The sequence below is a fragment of the Rhipicephalus microplus genome, chromosome 1 (genome assembly GCF_043290135.1).
Source record: "Rhipicephalus microplus isolate Deutch F79 chromosome 1, USDA_Rmic, whole genome shotgun sequence".
Lineage (NCBI taxonomy): Eukaryota > Metazoa > Arthropoda > Arachnida > Ixodida > Ixodidae > Rhipicephalus > Rhipicephalus microplus.
Window position 1 is genome coordinate 116,230,781 of NC_134700.1, and position 14,419 is coordinate 116,245,199.

The 14,419-nt window shown below is 46.9% G+C and overlaps 1 protein-coding gene across 1 annotated transcript in view; it reads left to right on the forward strand.

The window, feature by feature from the left end:
- The window catches only part of LOC119178327 (uncharacterized), a 143,422-nt gene extending 130,267 nt beyond the window's left edge, over positions 1 to 13,155 (forward strand). Inside the window, exons 5-7 of the mRNA XM_075887310.1 lie at positions 8,750 to 8,810; positions 11,015 to 11,217; positions 12,795 to 13,155. Of these exons, the coding sequence (XP_075743425.1) occupies positions 8,750 to 8,810; positions 11,015 to 11,217; positions 12,795 to 12,909 (379 nt within the window). The 3' untranslated portion in view covers positions 12,910 to 13,155. The remainder of the gene's footprint in view (positions 1 to 8,749; positions 8,811 to 11,014; positions 11,218 to 12,794) is intronic.
- The last annotated feature ends 1,264 nt before the right edge of the window (positions 13,156 to 14,419 follow it).

Here is a 14,419-nt window from a genome sequence, read left to right on the forward strand (position 1 = left end):
GATGTCGTCACGTACCATTTAGCCGACTTGCTCCTTCAGTGCATTGAGTTGGCGCATCGAAACTCGTACGGGCTCTGTCGAACTGGTCGGGCACTTTTTTCTGTTATGGCGCGATGTTTCGCGACTGGGGTAAGTCGTATTCCGAATGATGACAAGACAAGTCCTTGAATTGCAGATGCGGAGTTTAAGCTTGTCCTGCTCCCACTAGAAAGGCTTGGGTTGACGTTGAAATCTGGTTAGGGACTTTGATTCGTCGAAGTTGCTTCGGCAGCATTGCTGAAGCTGAAAGCATTGCTGGCGTTAAAATTCGTCGGTGTAGTAGCATCATACCAACTTCCAGGTGCCTATATTCATGCCCTAAGCTTTGTCAACACCACTCTCGCTTTTCCGTAACGCAGCTCGGCCATGCCTCTTGTGAGGCAAATCTGACGCTTTAAGTGCTGATCTGAAGTTGGTGTTATCGATTCCGACCTCAGGTAGGTGATGGCACTATGGTTGTTTAGGAATTTCATCACAATCATCGCGTCTCTGGAGCACTGTTGTAGGATAACAAAGCTCACTGGCTAACTGCAGTTGTTGATTGCGGCTTTGGCATGCCAACTCAAACCGGTGTTATTACCTGGCCTCCAGTAGTCCGTATTTCGAGTTCATTCGAAGCAGTCCTCACTTTCTTCAGTTTGGCGACAAATGCCCCACTTATGACAAAATATTCTGCTCAAGTGCCGACGAGAGCCCTGACGTTGTGACCGTCGACGAGGACGTCGAGGTCACTTGTTCGTCTTGCGTTGAGGTCGGGTGTCAGCGTCGCACCACGGCTACGTCGGTTTACTCCACTTATTACACGTTGCGTCTTCTGGCCGCAAAGTTTCGACGTCGAAAGTGCGTTCGTGGTGCGCCAGGTTTTTGATGTTTTGTTACGTTGTGTTCGTCAGCGGCATCGACAGAAGATCTTCGGTAGTTCGTCGCACAGCAACCGCACCTCCCTCAGTTGCTGCCCTTAGGATTCTGAGTAAGGGCTCGGAGATCGTCACCGAAAACGGCCGGCGTTCTGGCTGTCGTGCAGTGACCCATAGCGGCCTGGCGAAGGAGATAGAAAAAATCCCCAGGACGTCTTTTGATCGTCAAGGCGTCTCCTGCACTCCTGCGAGGTAGTCGGCGATATCATGTAGTCTCCAGCCGTGCTGAGTACGCAGTGCTTTGACGGCGATTCTACGCAGGTTCATCTGGCGGCACTGGCAGTGTCGGTAGGTGTGGCCTGCTTCCCCGCAGTGGTAGCAGAGTGGGCGCACGTCAGGGGCACGCGAAACGTCAGTTTTTCTTGGCGCACTGCGCTTTCATGCAGGTGAACGGTACAGCTATGGTGGTGGTAATGCGGTTGTGCGACGTCATGGCATTGTTGCGGAGGTAGAACGGGATGGCGGACTGCAGCAGTGTAGCTCATATCTTCCGCCTGAGGCTGCGGTGCTTAAGAAAATGCAAGCTGATTGATTGATTGATATGTGGGGTTTAACGTCCCAAAACCACTATATGATTATGAGAGACGCCGTAGTGGAGGGCTCCTGATTTTTAAACCACCTGGGGTTGTTTCACATGCACCCAAATCTGAGCACACGGGCCTACAACATTTTCGGCTCCATCGAAAATGCAGCCGCCGCAGCCGGGATTTGAACCCCCTCCCTGCGGGTCAGCAGCTGAGTACCTTAGCCACTAGACCACCGCGGAAGGGCAAATGCAAGCAATCATCGAAGTTCTTCTCGGACAATGTAGGCAATTTGGTGTACTTGGATCTGCGACGAAGCCAACAGCTTCCGTAGCTCCTCCCGTATGAACTGTCGAAGTGTTTCACACATCTTGTCGGAGCCGAGGGTGTGAATAGCTGCGCTGTCTTCCGTCGACCGGTGATCATACTGCGGGGGCGCATTTCATCTTTTTGAACGTCAGCTTCTGATACAAGCTGTTGAACTGTTTTGAGTAGGTTCCGCACTAGCCCATTGAAGAGGTCTTGCTTTAGTCCTCGCATGAGCAAACGGACCTTTTTCGCCCTGGTCTTGTCAGGGTCGGTTTGGCAGAACAGACTAGTAATCTCTTCTGCAAAGATTGTGACACTTTCATTTGGAAGCTGCACCCGTGACAGGAAAGAGCAGCGGCTCTTTTCTTTGTGACGACGCTTACAAACATGACAAAAAAGCTGGTCCAGAAGATGTCTTATGTTGTCATGGAGGACTCCCTGTTCTCGAAGCACGTGTTTGCTGCGTCCTCCGAATATATCTGGACGCAACGCAGCTTCTCTTTCCACTGGTTGAAGGCGGCCACTCGGTCGTACATCTCCAGCCAGATCTCCGAGTCTTCAAGTGATAATCCACGGAATTTCGGCGGCTCCCTTTGCTGCTGCCTTACGAACTTGGTGAGCGTTAACAGGGGTCTGTCATAGTTGTAGCATTAGAGGTCGTGGCCTTCGGTTTACGATCCTGATCGGGTAAAGCGCCGTATTCTCGATGTACTCATGTGGCCTGCAGCTAGCTCGCTGATCGAGGCTGGTGTCGACGTCCTCTTCACGTTGTAGACTTGACTCACGGCTGGAAGAGGCCGTTCGGTACATGGGCCAGACAGCAGCTGCCCAAAATGTCACGTTTTCGTGGCGTGGATGAAGGCAGCGCGTTGGATGTCCAGGTCAGAATGTTTATTTGACTGAACTTGTAGCCGGTAAATGAAAAGTCAGATTACAGTAGCACACTTGCGCTGACAGCGGCGCACAGAGCGTCGGCCATTGATGAAACTACAAGCGGTGAAGCATGCGGCATTTATGCTCTTGCCGTCGAATATTGCGGCCTTATCACTGGTTGTCGCCGAAGATTTGGAACAATATCGAGGGTTCACGTCTTGCGTGCAATCTTAACGGCACTATTCACAATAATCGCATCTTGCGTGTAATATTAACAGAACGATTCACAATAATCACCCTCACAAGAATCGCTCTCTAGAACAATCAAGTGCAGCCTGCGTTGAGCATCCCAGACAGGCTTTGTGGACGAAAGATAATGAAATATAGGTGAAAATAAGAAATGTGCGAGGAAATATGCTACCTTCCTAAAGGTTGTATATACAGTACCTCGGGTATAGCAATAGGTTCGGATGACTGCGTTATGAAGTGTGGAGATGTACGATTTTAGCGAGTGAGCCCTTCTCACGTGTTTGTCGCATTTTTTGCAATCTAAAAGCGTTTATATTGTGATAAGGCGAGATCTAGGTTTATAGCAGTGCGTCCACAGAGAATGTGCAGCCGAACAATATGGCTGAGTTGCCTCTCGCGTAAGCGTCTAACGCACAGGCGTCTTCGTCGTGTTCGCTAAGTGCTATGCTTGCTCCTGTCGATGATGCACCGTAAAATCACTCCCCCACAGCGGAAGCACCATCACGGCACTTGGTACGGCGGCGACGAACTACCAAGGTGATACGATTTGGGTCTTGATACGTGGACAACGTCCGCCTGGAGTGAGGGCGTCGAATAGGCATTGTTTAAGGCTTTGATCTCGTACTTCACGTCACTGAGCTGTCTTAACACTTTGTAGGAGTCATGGTAGTGTGGTAGTAGCTTCTCTGATAAGCCTAATTTGCGGTTTGGCGTCCAGAGGAGTACCAGAGACCCTGGCGGGAAGTGCACGCTTTGGCGGCGACTGTCATAACGGTCTTTTTGCTGCTCTTTTGACAAGTGCAGCCGATCATGGGCAAGCTGACGGGCTGCATGGTCTCGAGAAACGACATCGCTGGCGTACTCATTAGACAAGGGAGCAGCCGAAGGAAGGAGCGTCTCAAAGGTAACGCTGGATGTCGTCCAAATAGCAAATAAAACAGCGAATAACTAGCTGTGTTGTGCCGTGAGGATTTGTACGCAAATGTGACTAAGGGGAGTGATTTGTCCCAGTCACAGTGATCTGGTGACATGTACATTCACAGCATCTGCGTCAGCATTCGGTTCAGACGCTGGGTCAATCCGTTTGTCTGTGAAATATAAGCGGTGGTAAGCTTGTGCTCAGTGAAGCAGGTGCGGAGAATGTCATCCACAACACGTGAAAAGAAGTACCTTCCTCGATCAGTAAGCAGCTGCCACGGAGCGCCGTGATGAAGAATGACTTCATACAGGAAAAAGACAGTGACGTCAGTGGAACAGCTTGTCGGCAGTACTTTAGTGATGGCAAAGCGTGTGGCGTAATCTGTGGTGACTGCAACCCATTTATTCCAGGAGGTGGACGTAGGAAACGGGCCCAGCAGGTCAAGGCCAACACGGAATAATGGTTCCATCGGTATGTCGATGGGCTGTAGAAGCCCGGACGGTAGCACAGAGGGGCGCTTGCGACGTTGGCAGTGGTTGCAAGCAGTGACGTAGCGAACCACAGAACGATACAGTCCGGGCCAGAAAAAGCAACGTCGCACCCGATCGTAAGTATGAGAGACGCCTAGGTGACTGGCTGTTGGTACGTCGTGTAGTTGTTTGAGAACGCTGGTACGCGGGTGATGGGGAAGTACGAGTGGGAATGCCGGGCCATTGGCGTTGAAGCTGTGACGGTACAGAATGTTATCGCGTAGTTCGAACAGGCGAACGGAAGGATCTGTTGGAGCAGAGGTCAGACGCTCGATGATGGAGTGAAACGATGGGTCACGTCGTTGTTCGGTGGAGATATCACCCAACGCATGGATGGAGAGCACGCAGGGGTCTGATTCAAGGTCTGTCAAGTCGGGCGTTTCAACTGGATGACGTGACAAGCAGTCTGCATCTGTGTGCTGGTGTCCCGACTTGTAGTGGACCACGAATGAGTATTTTTGAAGATGCAGCGCTCAGCGACCGAGACGTCCAGATGGGTTCTTTAGCGATGAGAGCCAACAGAGAGCGTGATGGTCAGTAAAAACGGAAGAAGTTTGGCTGTACAGGTAAGGCCTGAATTTTGTCACTGCCCACACTAAAGCTAGGCATTCACGCTCAGTGATGGAGAACTTCCGTTCGGCAGGAGAAAGAAGACGCTTGGCGTAAGCAATCACGTGGTCCTTCCCGTGCTGTCGTTCGCCGAGGACCGCTCCGATTCCATGACCACTAGTATCGGTTCGAAGCTTTGTAGGTGATGCAGGGTCGAAATGGGCCAGTATTGGTGGCGTAGTAAGCAGATGGATAAGAGCCGAAAAAGCGTCCGCTTGCTCTGCGTCCTATGCGAAAGGAACGTCCTTCTTTAAGAGATCAGTAAGCGGTCGAGCGATGTCGGCGAAGTTCCGGACAAATCGACGAAAATAAGAACAAAGTCCTAGAAAAATTCGGATGTCCTTGGTTGAACGTGGTTCAGGAAATTCTTGTACTGCTCGCAACTTCTCGGCATCCGGTCGAACACCAGCGGCACTGACAAGGTGGTCGAGTATGGTGATTTGACGACGTCCGAAATGGCATTTCGCAGAATTGAGCTGGAGAGCAGCTATTCGAAAAACATTCTGAACGACCGACAGACTTGTGATAGGGCTGTCAAAGGTAGGTGAAAAACGATGACATCGTCTCAGTAACATAAGCATATGAACCACTTATATCCTCGGAAAAGGGAGTCGATCATGCGCTCGAAAGTTGCCAGCGCATTACATAGTCTGAATGGCATGACCTTGAGCTCGTAGAGGCTGTCGGGCGTAACGAAAGTGGTTTTTTCGCGATCCATGGGGTCGAAGGAAGTTTGCCAATAGCCCGACCGAAAGTCGATAGACGAGAAGTATTGGGCACCATGGAAGCAATCGAGGGCGTCATCAATCCTAGGCAAAGGGTAGACATCTTTATGACTGACTGTTCAAATGGTGATAGTCCACGCAAAAGTGCCAGCTGCCATCCTTCTTCTCAACGAGTACGACTGGGGAAGCCCAGGTGCTGGATGAAAGTTCAATGATGTCTTTAGAAATCATTTTCTCCACTTCAATCTGAATTACTTGGCATTCCTTGTGAGATACGCGTTATGGACGCCGCCGTTAGGACTGGCATAACCTGTGTTAATCCTGTGAATCACGGCAGTTATTTGGCCCTGAGAACGGTGGTAAAAGTCGGAAATGTCTTTATATGATATTAGCAGACGACTGAGGCCGGCAGTTTGAGTTGGGGTGATATCGGGAGCAATCATCCTGTCAATGTCATCGGCAAGCACAGTGTAATTGCGGCCAAGACAGGGGGACGTAACATCAGTGTCCAAAGCAGTAATGTTGCAGCGGTCAAGCGTAGATAGGGTGGCCAAAGAAATGTCTTGTGGAATAACTTGAGTCAAGAAAGTGACGTTGAGTAGGGGTATAACCACTGTAATATCAGTGACAGAGACAACAGTGTGAGCAAGGGCGACGTCCCGGGACATCAGTACGTCGACTACAGGAGTGACGAGGTAGTCACCATCGGGCACATCATGGGAGTTACGTATGTAGCAGCTTGCGGAGACAAGCGAACGTGGGGACGAGAGCATAAACGTGGAGAATGGTCAGCTGGAAATTCGCAAGCGGCGGCAGCTAAAGCTGAAGAGCACCAGTGGCACAATGATTGAGCGCAGAATGACGTGACAGGCAGCTAAGTACTAGGTAATGAGGACACATTTCAATGACGACCAACTGAACTAATGCAGGATGATCGGCAATGGACACACGGGCCGTGCACATTCCTTGAACGGCAGGCGTTCTCCCATCAGCGACTCAAAGTGTGCGCGAAACGGCAGGCGTGAGCACCTAATGTAGGCGTCGGCGAAGGTTTGCGCTCTTTACAGAAATGTGCGCTTCATTATCTATAAGGGCAGAAGTAGTGATACCATAAACGTCAACGTCTAACAAACTTTGTCTCTTCGGAAGCGTCAAAAGAGGATTTGTGGAGGAAGTCGATGAAGCAGCGTCACCTCCGCACGCTGCACCGTTTAGTCTTCCGATAGGCCGAAGAGGGTTGAATGGGGACGACGGCCTGCGAGTCTGCGGTGAGCAAGACGACTGGCGACGTCCTGGAGGGGAACGCGGGAACGCGACTGGCGATCATAGGGTGACGGAGATCAGCTGTTGAACCATCTGTAGTTGTTTGGCGAAAAAGCCTGTGCGGCAGATGCAAAGTGGTTGCTGTCCTGTCGGTTCAGATGACGTCCGAGGTGGCAAGGACCAGCGGTTGCTGCAGTACCGGACGACATGGCCGATACGGTGGCAATGAAGGCAAATTGGTCGATTGTTGGTGGTTCTCCACGCAACAGGGTCGTGAGATTGAGCCTTAAACTGCTGCTCGTGATAGGACGAGGGTTGACGCCATGGAGCTCGCGGCGGGCTGGGCAAGGCACACACCGAGGGAATACCTACGCTGGCGAGTTCTTGGCGGACGATGGCTAGAACCATGTTAGCAGTAAGTGGGGACGTGTCACTCGCGGAAGTGCGAGCTAGAACATGGGTAATGGCTTCAAGTTCGCGCTGTACAATTTGGGTCACCTGATCCAATTAAACTGGAGGAGGCGGCTGTGTTCTTGCACGGTCTTCGCAAGACGACGTTGCAGCCGTATTCGGAAGGCGGGCAAACACGCTGTCGATCCGCCGGCTCTTCGCTAGCTCAAAGCGCCGGCAATTTTTTGTAATGGCGTCCACTGTAGAATAATTTTTGCAGATGAGGAGGTTGAATGCGTTGTCCGCAAACCCCTTAAGAATATGTCCAACCTTGTCAGCCTCCGCCATCTCGGCATTGGCTTTGCGATACAATGCTAACACATCTTCAATATTAACAATGCAACACATACTGGAAAAGAAACTAGGCATTGCAATATTTCAGAAAATAAAGTCATGTCAGGACAGCTTTTGATGACAATTCCTGGGAAAGGGACATACTTACGAAACTAGAAAAACAATATATGATGAAGGTTTCATACGAACAAACTATGGCATGCAAAAACAATCTTACGCTATTGCAGATTTCTTAAATCATCATCCTGCCGTCATAAACTTGGTACAGGAAACAATGCACATGAAATGCTTAAAAAAGGTTACTTCTTACCTAATTTAAATACAAGAATAATTCTGTTTTTTTTTACCTTGCTGCGGTCCATACTGTACATACACTTGGAATATTTCTGTTTTATGAGTATATGGAACAATGTAGATATCTATAGAATCCTTTACATGTTTTGCCTAACGATGTATAGTATATGTAATCTTTTGTGTGTGTTTTTTTATTATCTAACTGTCACTGATGTTTGAGTTACGTGTCTCTAGGAAGGAGTGTGACACTCAGTCAGGCACTCGTGCCATTTTGTCACAGTTCCTAGACAGGGCAAATGGACACGTTATATGTTTTTGTCTGATATAAATTAAATGAAATGAAAAGAATGAAAATGAGTAACGCCCATATCTCCAACATCAAATAGCTCGCAACACCAATACATCTGCGTTTGCTTTTCTCCCCAAGATGCCTTGAACTGTAAAATCTCACAAGTAAACGACAATATGTGATTAGATTTTTGCCACATCTTGGGTGTTTTGCCACACGGCTGTGTGCGAGATTGATCATGCTTCTTCGTTGAAACATTCCTAGTGATTTTTCCCTGACCTAATTGTTTTCGGCGAGTTCGAGTAAGCTACTGCATGACGCTGGGAGGACAAACTATATATCCGAAAAATGCTAGAAAGTGCAATATGAAAGCTTGCGGTGAAAAATCCCTGAACAAGAGTTGTATCGCAACGTCGACTCGATACAACCGCTGTTCACGAACTTTTTTAATTATGTGCCACACAGTGGACCTTCACTATTTTGCCAAGGCAGAAGGAGTGGAAGCCACCCTGCAAGAGAATTCAGGGTGAGTTAGAGGAAGAGAACCACTGCTCACCACAAATCTTCCAAAGCAAAAATGTTATGAATTCATGCAATAACGCCAAATTTTTCAATCAGTGATGTTTTATGCTACGGGATACCTACGCAAAGTCACGTAGCTCAGCTCTTCTGGGCGCCCCGCCGCGGTGGTCTAGTGGTTAAGGTATTCGGCTGCTGACCCAAAGTTCGCCGGATCGCATCCCGACTGTGGCGGCTGTATTTCCGATTGAGGCGGAAATGTTGCAGGCCCGTGTGCTCAGATTTGGGTGCACGTAAAAGAACCCCAGGTGGTTGAAATCAACTGAGCCCTCCACTGCATCGTCTCTCATAGTCTTATGGTGCTTTTGGGACGTTAAACCCCACGTATCATCAATCGGCTCTTCTAGTTGCGTGTCGTCATCACTTTTGGTTCACCTCTGTAGCGCTGTTCCGTAATCACCTCACCTTTAATTGGCGCCATGCAAGGGAGGCCAATTAAAACAGTAGTAAAACAGGGAAGGCTTTGAATCATTGAATATTTAAAAAAACAGATAACCATTCAAGTGCGTGAAACATCAATGGGTTTGCTGTATCTTTGAATCTTGTAATGCACTGTCGTAGATAATGTTTCGCGCATAAAGTGCAACTCTTTCTCTTGAGGAAGCTTGTTCGAGTAATTTACCAATGAAGTTGCCAAACTTTAAAAAAAGTCACAACTTTGCCACAAAGGCAGAGCAATGAACGCGATAGCAACAAAATGGAAAGTCATGCGCAGAATGGTAAGGAGATCGAAACGTTTCCCACCTTTCTAACGCATAAATGACGCACTAAACGTACTCACAGGTACAGATGAATGCGAACAAGCGTCTTAGTTCTTACTTCACACTGCCTGAAAAGCGTGCCCTTTCCGCAAATGGAGGATATGCAACAATTGCAGTGACCTTTGTGCGCACGGTAACTACAACAGAATACGTACGAGACGTACAATCTTTCCCACAGCAAGATAAAAGTGTGCGATCGAGCTTAATCCCTCTTATTCTCAACGCGGGCCAAAGTACGCGTGAGAGATGAGAGCCGCCGCGCGCTCACTACGTCATCTTGCTGATAATGCTCAAAACACGATATTCCCCTCTCCCCTCCCCCAGATATGCCCGCCAACTGTGGTAAGTGATATATATAAATATCTTGCCATTCGAATATACGAAAAGTTGTGCTCCTCGGTGGCTCAGAGGTTAACGCCTCGCATTCATGACGTGGAGGTGTCACGTTTGATTCCGCGCACCGAAGTATTTTTGCGGTATTTTTTACATGTATTTTCATATATATAAATACATATACAAAGCATGACGTCAAAGCCGACGCCGGCGGCAAATTCCAGCTGATAGTCTCCATATAATTACTGTCGCAATTATACCAAGCTAAATTTGGAATACTTCTGAACGCTGACAAACGCTACGAAGCTGATAATAGCGCATGTTGTGTGCTGCACACCTACATGCAGTGATAGGTCAACCATTAGGTTTTCCAAAGCAGCACTAAGCTACATGACCTGCCTATATTTTCGAACTATACAACAAGCATATCATCTAAATACTTCAAGTTACGCTTAATTTGAAAAGGCGCGAAGAGCGCAGGTTTATATCTCATGCTTAATAACTGCTGTGGGAACTTGTTTTGCAGCTGCTTCAGAAAAGCATTCGATTTATTTCAACGTTTAGTGTTGTTTCCTTAGGAGGTTACGTCGCAAATGCCAATTATAAATCACTTATGTAGGTGGGGCTTTCTCGTGTAGGTGGGACTTTGTCGCGATATATTTTCGTACATCTATAGCGGTGATGGCATTTTACTGGTAACCCGAACATCTATGAGATGGGAGTCTCGGACCGACAGGCGGTCAAGGTATGCTGCTTATAAGTGGGGTTTTGCATTCAAGGCTGGTCCCAATGAAATGGGTACACGATTTGCATAGCACATATTAAAGGCACTGTCTGACAACAATTCTTTTCACTAATTTCGAGTGGAAGTGCTATCTGTCGCGTCCCCAATGTTTAGTTCTACGCTTTGTTATGTGGACATGTCCCAATATTAAGGCCGATAATTCACCTTGCTATAGCGATAAAAATTTTTTTAAGCTTTCCGTAGCAGCATGCAGTATTATTCGTCAGTTTCAGCATATGATTGCTTCTACTAATATGACCGCTTCTACTACAGGTTGCTGAAAAACGAATTGAACAGTTGTGCCACCCATTCCAAGATCAACAGCCAGGAGTGCGCCCAGGTCGACGTGAGTGCGATGGAAAAACTGATCCACAATATTATCGGACGCATAGTGCCAGAGTACAACGCCACCCCTCAAGCCTGTTCGAGCGCAGCAACTCTTTTGTCTACTGTCCTGGCTCTGGTCTTGACCAGGTGTAACTAGAGCCCTTTTCTCGTATAAAGGAGTTTAAATCAATTTGTAAACCATCAGGGAGTCTCACCTCCCCATCACGTCACGCTTTTGCTACGCTGTATTACAGAATTCATTTTACCTTCAAATAAATTCCTTCATAAGAACGTAGTGGCGTTTTTTCGAGCCATATATTGTGGCTGAGGCTTTTCGTGTGCCTAAAAATTTCACTACTGCATTGTTTTTGCAGGATAAAGTGAAAAGCTGCTTCTCGGGCGTTTACTTTGTCACGTATGCTATACTGTGAACGTCCTTTGTTATATTACTATCCTGCGTAAGTAGTCTTACAGAGTGTAGCTGGTATGGGTAAGTTATTGGCATTTATCGCAACTCCTTATATAATGTGTGCTTTACAAGTGCCAATAAATCATTCTTACGGTGTACATTGGAGGATAGTAGTATGGTTTATAGGTGGGTGAGAGGACAACTTACTGACGCGTTCTTTATTTATAACAAGGGTAACGATTGTGTATCTAGACCGTCTGTTTTTCTGCTAGATTGCGAGGTAAGCAAGCTAAAGCATTTTATGACGCCACCTAATATTCCTGCGCAGGCATGTGTTGGTTTTAATTTCTTGTATTATGTTATTCAAATTCTGTTGTCACGCAGCGCTCGTAATGTGCTCTTCAAATATTGTGCTTCGTCTCGTGTGCACTCATTTTTTCACAACATGCATAAAGTATAGTGCTTGCAAATGTTGCATTTATAGCTCAACTCAACTTGTGGGCCTTAGTCACAAAAGTTTTTTTCCCGCAATGGCCGGGACAGTTAAAAGGAGTGGCAGCTTGTCAGAATGAGAGATTAGGCTCTGGTGTAAATAAAGCCTCTGTGAATTGAAGTGAGAGGTTTAAGCACCCTTTCCGCAATCTCACAAATAATTATATTTTTAAACTATTTTTAAAGCTTACACAAACTAGTGTACTTCCGCCTGATGAATGAGTCTTGAACTGGGATTATAGCGCAATTCGCTATGGTGTGCATTGTCTGATGCTTTCATGCATACATAATTCCAGCTAAAAACCTAAATCGGTACCATGTACTTTGGAAATTGATGTTATGCGAAGCATGCGAATGGAAGGCGAATTAGTTGTAATTTTTTCATTAAGTGAAACGTTATGAATTAGTGCTTAAGATACGTTTCGTGGAGCATACGCACGAACGCGTATGCCTCTTCGGAAGAGAACAAAAAGCCCCGTGCTCTGAGTGCACGTGAACCTGGGCCGCCTTTGCCAGACTTGTCGTACGGCCATTTTTTGTTGCGACCTCGTTGCGACTGCACTGGTTCAATAAACGTCATCCCACACATAAAAACGCATACACTGATAGGTTAAACAGGCAGATATGTTTTATGCAACAAGTTGTCTACAGATGCGTAACGATGCCAACAGCAGCAGGGACATTAGCAACACCAGAAGCAGTAAGCTGATATGAAGCGCTGATTGTCTTGAGGATAGTAGGCCTGGACACTGCCACATAAATGAACTTTACACGATGGCGCCTAATGACAACTGACGTTAACCCGGCATGACGGCTGTATTATAGGACATGGCTGGTCTTCAGGTGCATGCTCCTTACGGCCGGAGCAAGGGGGCTGTTTCTACATATCGCAGCTATCTCGCGGGTGCTGTCCGAGCCAACCAGCCGCAGCTTGCCGTAGAGTTCCTCGATTCACGTGCCCCCCTCCACCACCTTGAAGAGTGAAGAAAACAGCATCGTCTGCTGCAGCATCCGCCATTACGATGCCCTCTCCGCAAGCCGCAAATAGCCACCATGGGCAGCCAACGAGTGTCATGCGGCTGCATACAGAGTTCGTTGAGTCAGAAAGTGTCAAAACGTGTTAAGTCAAAACGTGTTGAATCAAAACTAAAAACAAACATACAATAAACGTAATGTTTCGCATCGAGAGGGTGAAAGTCTTAAACTTCTATTCTTTAATCTGTATTTTTAAAGCGAAATGAGCAGCCAGAGTTGCTTGCAGCTAAAAACTACTGCTTAGCCAGCCCCGTCTACACCTTCAACTAGTCGGTACCTACTTATTTAAGTTTGGGAAGTGGAACACATGCACCCAAGCCCCATTACCTTTCACTGTGTGTTTTGTGTTGCGTGCCTTCCACAAAAGTTCAAAACGGTTTTCTAGCTTGCTGAAAAAAAATAAACATGCATGCTGTCGTGAGAAAAGATAAAAACTGCGATTCCGTACCATATCTCTATATCTTGTTTTCAAATAATTCATCAGCAACCTCATTTACAGTCCACACTAAGCAAGGAAGAGTGTTTTGAATTTGGTTTTCATCTATGTTACTTTACTACAAACAGCAGATTAGCTGAAAATAGTTGAAAACCTATCTCTCTTTTTGGTGTTCTATATGTGGGTTTAATGACAATAAATTCTGAGTCGCACGCAGTCATTGACTATCAAACCAGGTTTACCGTATTTTCGGTAGGAATATATTGTAAGTATATTGTGTATTAATAAATGTTATACAGCGTTCATCGATATCGTTAAAACGAAAATACCGTACGACTTTCGAACAATGAGAAAGCAAATTACATTCATTATGTGGCAATTTCGGGTGCCACAGATTTATTTGGACGATAATTTTAGTATACTTCTACAACAAGCGCTACACCTCACTGCCAGTAAACCGCAGTGTCTTTTCAAGGCAGCTGGCGATTCGCCAGTCAAAGCGCGTTTGGCCTTGCCAACCATGCCGGCGGGTTGTGCAGGGGATCCCACCGGGTTAATAAGAAACAGATGAAAGAGTGTCAATTTCTTTCTATTATTGACAATGAGAACGTATTTTTGACAATGAACTGAGAAGATGCGTGCTTTCAATATGATGTTACAAAAATAAATAGTTGAAGGCACCGGTATGAACTAGTCCACAGCGTAGGGGCACATCTTCGTCCAATTGCACCTTGTGTACAACAAGCGAATAAAAATAATGCTCTTTGTGCTATACAAATTGAACGACTTAATTATGCATGCACACAGCATGCAAATGAACATGTATCGGTCCCGGTGCACTGGTAATCACTGTTAAGGCCGATCGAAAAGAAGTTTCTAAATAGTTATTGGCGTCCTTCTGCTGCTCGCGTAAGAGAGTCAATCACATCAGGCTCGATGGTGATCATAAGTGTCCGTGTGACAGTGCTTTAAGTTATAA